General features: G+C 38.3%; 1 protein-coding gene across 1 annotated transcript in view; it reads left to right on the forward strand.

Moving 5' to 3' along the window:
* Positions 1-6,087: 6,087 nt before the first annotated feature.
* Positions 6,088-6,576, forward strand: part of LOC106884114 (endoplasmic reticulum transmembrane helix translocase) — a 27,651-nt gene continuing 27,162 nt past the window's right edge. Inside the window, exon 1 of the mRNA XM_014935337.2 lies at positions 6,088-6,361. Coding sequence (XP_014790823.2) covers positions 6,110-6,361 — 252 coding nt within the window. The 5' untranslated portion in view covers positions 6,088-6,109. The remainder of the gene's footprint in view (positions 6,362-6,576) is intronic.

Consider the following 6,576-nt stretch of genomic DNA (forward strand, 5'->3'; position numbering starts at 1 on the left):
ATATATATATATATATATATATATATAGTAAAAATAACAATAATCTTTGGGTGGAATTTATGTATTTTTATTATGCATCGCTATGTACATTTTTGCAAATCAATTGCAATTTGTGGAAATGCACATAGCAATCTATTAAAATATTTCTAAATCCTATCCAAGGATTTTTGTCATTATTACTATATTTATCCTACATTATATAGGTACTGCTTGATGCAACCCCAAAATACTGAATAAAAGAATATATATACCTGTGTGCATGTGTGTGTGTGTGTGTGTGTAAGAGTTGATGTAGGCACATAATTGTATTCTGATTAACATGATACATAACAACTATGAAGTATTTATTCATTCTTTATTCAATATGGTTGGTTCAGACATGAATATTTGATTGCTGTGGTTCATGCTCAAACCTACTAGACCATATCGACAATGAATAATTTCAATGATGGTTGGTTTCTCACAACTCTGTGAGCCTTCCAGCACATAGATGACTTGGATAAACATCATCATCGTCGTTGTCGTCATCGTTGTTGTCGGTTATCATCTTTATCATCATCACCACCACCACGACCACCACCACGACCACCACCATCTTTATCATCATCTTCATCATCACCTTTATCGTCATCATCAACATCATCATCATCATCATGTTTGTTTAGCATCCACTTTTCTATGCTTGCTTGGGTTGGACAAAGTTTTTTTTCTGTGCGTGAGAAGACCCGGCAAGCCAAGTAAGATCGTTGCCAGTGCCCCTGGACTGGCTCTTGTGTGGGTGGCACATAAGATGCACCATTTTGAGCGTGGCCGTTGCCAGTACCGCCTGACTGGCTTCTGTAGGATTTTCGAGCGAGATCGTTGCCAGTGCCCCTGGACTGGCTTGTGCGGGTGACACATAAAAGACACCATTTCGAGCGTGGCCGTTGCCAGTATCGCCTGACTGGCCTTCGTGCAGGTGACACGTAAAAGCACCTACTACACTCTCTGAGTGGTTGGCATTAGGAAGGGCATCCAGCTGTAGAAACTCTGCCAAATTTAGATTGGAGCCTGGTGTTGCCATCCGGTTTCACCAGTCCTCAGTCAAGTCGTCCAATCCATGCTAGCATGGAAAGCGGACGTTAAACGATGATGATGATGTTTAGGTAAATTTTCTACGGCTGGATGCCCTTCCTGTTGCCAACCCTCCTCCCCCCCCATTTCCAAGTCAGGTAATATTTCCCCCATGGCCAGGTATATTTTCGCAGACTACTGGAGATGACTAACACTGCTTGTAAGATAGTAACAACCATTTCACAACTATTACACAATGTCAAGACAAAGAGACATACATACACACACACATATATATACATATATACATACAGACAGACAAGCAGAAAGACAGACAGCAGACAAATTAATGACAAGCAAAAAAAGATGTGTATTCATATTTTTAACACATTCTTGTACACCAAAATGTGAAAAGCATTTCATTTGCTGCCGGCATCTGTCTCAGAGAAAAGTTTGGTCTAAGGCATCACATTATATCAACTCTGGAAGAGTGAAAGGCAAAAGTCAGTCTTTGAAGTCCCAATGCAACGACATTTAATTAAATACTGAAAGGCATTTTGTCTGTTGTTCTACCAATTGTGCCAGAGTAGATGGCCTCTGTATATGCACCACCACCACCATTACCACCACTGCTACCACCAGCCTTTAACTTTAGTTTCTTAAATTAAGTAATTAGCTCTAGAAACTAATTAACTAAAAGTACAGTTTGTACTTCTCTTTCTCTATATTACTGACCTACTTACCATCACTTTTCACAACACACACAAACACACACACACATTCTTATGTGGGTGATACTAGTTTTTACTTGCCCCACCCCCATCAACTAACTTCGTTATGAACATCCACCCATGGGGACACAACAGCTAAACAATAAGAGCTGTTACAGCTCCCTTCCTATCCTTATTTAACTCCCATTATAATCTTATTATTTAAGGTGTAGCTGTGGCTGTGTGGTAAGAAATTTGCTTCTCAACCACATGGTTTCGAGTCCAGTCCCACTCTGTGGTACTTGCACAAGTGTCTTCTACCATAACCTCAGATTATTTATATTTTTACTAAATTCTAAATTATTTTCGGTATTTTCAATTCAGTAGAAATATGATAACAAAAGACTATTAAATTGGAATTTGAGGGCTGAGGGCAATTTGGCAGCTATATTTGTAGGAAAAAAATAATGAGACAAAGACATCTTTGCAGTCAGTTATAATTCACCATGGGGTTGGACATGTTTAGAAAGTTTAGAAAATCTTAACCCTTTTTGATATCAACTTGCCTGAGACTGCTTCTGGTTCTACAATACAAACATCCTGCTTTAAAATGATGTTGAAGTGGGAAACCTAGGAAAACTTGGGACAAAGTACTGAAGGATGATCTCAAGACAGTGAACCTTTCAGACAAGCTGACAAAGGATTGAGATGTTTGGTGCCTTGCTGTACTCAAGAAGACAACCCATACTCCACAGCAGAAATGTTAAGACTGCCCCACCTTGTGAAGAGGAGTGGCCTGCAAGAGCCCTGTGCCAGTGCCATGTAAAAAGCACCCAGCACACTCTGTAAATATGTTGACATTAGGAAGGGCATCCAGCCATAGAAACCATGCCAAAAAGGACAATTGGGGCCTGGTGCAGCTCTGATCAAACCACCCAAACCATGCCAGCATGGAAAACAGACATTAAATGATGATGATGTAGCAAGATTCAAAAGCAAGTCATCAAATTATGAAGTTATGACAAAACATAAAGTCATTACACAACAATGGTTTGTTCACCTGAGAGGCCAGTTTATCAGCCAAGCAACAGCCAGACATCACATGATAGATCAATCTAGATCCTTCTGGAACTTTTCCCTACAAGCATTATAGTGCCAATTTAAACTCTCTGACACGAATATTTTGACACAGAAAGCCCTAAATATAAGTCTTATAAATATGAAAGAAATCCTTGTATACAGTGCTCAGGTGCACTACACATAAGAAAAAGCAAAAAAAAAAAAGTATATATCAGATGTACTGTTGGCGGATTTCAGGAAACATGGAAGTTTTGAAGGATGTAGTGTCTCGACAGTAGTATTAGTTTATTCCATGCTTCAACAATTCTGAGTGGGAAAAAAATGTTTCCGAAAATCATGGGTGCTGTGTTGTTTTTTTTGATATTGTAAACATGTCCTCGGTTATTTGTCATATGGAATTCTAAAAGGTGCCCGAGTTTATTGTTGGAAAGATGGTGGATAGTCTTGTGTGGGGTCTACCAAGTCAGTTGCCAGACGTCTGAGCTTCGATATGTCCCTGCCGAGGAAAGCAAGACGTTCAGAGTGTGGTAGATGTCTGACGGCGGGTATTCGTTTTGTTGCACGTTTCTGAACAATTTCCAGGAGATTTATATACCGAGTTAGACAGGGGTTCTCGACTGGTGATGCAAATTCTAAGTTACTGACTGTCTCCCTCCCCAAAAATTTCGGGGCCTTCTGCCTAGAGTAGAAAAGAAAACAGATCTGGGGAGTAACTGACGCTAGCTAGTGCAAGGGAAACAACTGTGTCGATATTGTTTGGTTAAACAAGATTATATAGTTGTTTTAATCCTGGTTGAGCTGACATTTTATCAAAGGCATCCCAGTCATGACCACCACTACATTGTCCATGATGTACTATCTTTCTCAAGGACAGCAGTATATGTTTTGAGGGAGATTTGGCTGTTATGACTAAGATAGTGGATGGTGGTTGTACAGAAGTCACACGTCGAAGGCCCAATCGTTAAATGGTTCTATCAAATTCAATGGAGATAACATCATGTCCAGCGAGTGATTTATAGCTTATCTTAATTTTTTTATTTTAATTGTTCCAGTCATAAAACTGTGGCCATGCTGTGGCACCGCCTTGAATTTAAAAAAATTTTTTTTTTTTTTAAATTTTTTTTTTTAGTCAAATGAATTGATCCCATTTATTTTTTTATAAAGCCTACTACTTATACTATCAGTCTCTTTTTGCTGCGCCGCTAAGTTACAAGGATATAAATATATCAACATCAGTTGTCAAGCGGTGGGGTGACCAACACAGACACATCTGTGTGTGGTCGAGCATTGCAATGCTCGACCACATGTTTCACTAATGACGCTCCAGAAGTTGAGGGGATTTGGCAACGAAGTTCTTCCCCACCCAGCTTATTCCCCAGACCTTTCTCCTACCAACTACCACTTTTTCAAGCACCTTGATGGCTTCCTGCAAGAGAAGGAATTCAAAAATCAAACCGATGCTGAAAGTGCGTTCAAAGAGTTCATCAGTTCCAGAACTCCAGATTTTTATGTTACCGGAATAAACAAACTTGTAACTTGTTGGCAAATATGTATTGATTGTAATGGTACTTATTTTGGTGAATAAAATTTCCACATTGTTGAAATATATTTCATGTTTCAAAACATTGCTTACTTTTTACTCAGCCTGATATATATCAGGCCACCAGTCTGATATATTCCGATTGGCATTCTTATTTTGGTGGTGAAAGTCACAACAGTTCACCCATTTTACCAGTGGCATTCTTCAGGTGCTTACATTCAGTAGCATTCTTGGAATTTTGAGTGAAATCTTCTATTCAGTGCATAAGAGCAAGTTTACCCTTTGGGGACGTCTCTCCTGAAACAAAGCCACCATCAGAAGAGATCATAACTAAGAACTGATCTCTTTTGCGAGATTCATAGCAATATTAGCTGTGAGTTTCAAGTCCTAAAAAGCCTTGGATGAGATGGTGCATTTGTGGACTCATTCGACCAGGGCGTTTGGTGTTGCCAATATCTGTGCAGGAGAACAAGGGTTCAGGTGTTTAGGTGTCTGGTCTTCCCTGTCCTGCTCTATAGTTGTGAGACTTGAATACTGTTCAGGGCCCTTAGGAGCCTCTTGAATTCCTTTGGTACCAGGATGCTTCATAGGATTATGGGGTTACCAGTGATTGGATTTTGTATCCAACCAATTCTGCCCAGAAACTTGGATGTGTTCTCTTACTTGAATGATTCTGGAGCATCAGCTCAGACTGTTTGACAATGTTTCTTGCTTTGCCAAGTTAGACCCTGCTTACTGTGTTCTGTTCACTGAGGATCTGACTGGGTTGACAGCTTGTGTTGGTCAACCAGATGCCACATGGTCATGACAGATGAGGAGGTATCTCATGGAGATGAGGACTGATTAGGACCCTTCTTGACAGGTTACCCAGCGGGGATCCAAGAATATACCAACAAATGGTAAATGCAGCAACGCACTGCAACAGTTGCATGACCTCCATCTGACCTCACCTGATATCAAGAAGAAAAAAAATAACTAAAAAAAAATCTTTTTTTTTTAAACAACTCATTCACTGTTCTCTTCCTGTGTATTATTCTATGTACTGTTCGTGCACTTTCACCTACTTTTTCTGATGAGTTGTAGTGCATTGTATATAATAGGTTCGTTATTATTTTAATGAGAGAGAGATTGAGAGAGAGAGACTGTTTTTGGTACTGACACAGAACAAGAACAGTCTACTATTGTGAATGATTTGCTAACTGTATACTCTCAACCAGAGCTAACTTGAAGCTAAATAACAAAAATAACAACAGTTTTGAAACATATAGTTAGTTCCTTCTATGTTTTATATTATTATTGGATTGACAAGAAATTTTGTCAGTATTTAATTTACGACCCATCTACTGAAAATAACCAGCAAAACCTTCATGTCAGATCTATAACTTTGCCATTAAGAAACGTATGAATAATCTTATCCGGTTCGTTTATTATATTTATGAAGTTAACCAGAAATGTGGTTTCACTTTGGCTGTCTGCTATACAATAGTAACTAATAAAACTAGCAGTAATTTTTACTTAGTTTCGCATCATCTAAATATGATATAAAATAATTAAAGATTGAGAATAACAAAAAAATAAATATTTGAATATAAATTAAAATCACGATTATTTCTTGAAAATTTTCTTTTAATTTCGATGGAAAACAAAACGATAAAAGCAAAATAACAAAACCGAGGTGAACGGTGATTATAAAATATAAGCATCCGCTCTGTATAACCAGTTTAACATGGCGAACGTGAACGATGAGATCAAAAGCCTCACTTATTTTAACGTCCGACCAGTCATACTTCGAGGGTTTGTGGGGCCTTTCTTAATTCTGTACATCTGTTGGTTTTATCTCTGGATCGTGGTGTATGGAGTCGAAGAATATTTCGACGCTGGTATTATTGCCGTCGGTATAATCGTGTTTGTACACACCCTCACAGGCCTGTTTTGTGTTTGGTCCGTTCACGTCCAATGTGCACTCACTTGTACTTCGGTAAGTTTTACACCTTCCCATACAAAAGGGGGGGGGGATATTTCTGTTGATCAATTAATCAATATTAATTCGCATGAATGATACTAAACTTTTGTCTTTTTATCGAACTTTTTACTCCATGTACATGTATTTATTGACTTACAGAAATTACAGAGGCAAAATCGAAAGATTACACATTATATATATTATATATATATATATATATATATATATAT

The sequence above is a fragment of the Octopus bimaculoides genome, chromosome 21 (genome assembly GCF_001194135.2).
Source record: "Octopus bimaculoides isolate UCB-OBI-ISO-001 chromosome 21, ASM119413v2, whole genome shotgun sequence".
Taxonomy (NCBI): Eukaryota; Metazoa; Mollusca; class Cephalopoda; order Octopoda; family Octopodidae; genus Octopus; species Octopus bimaculoides.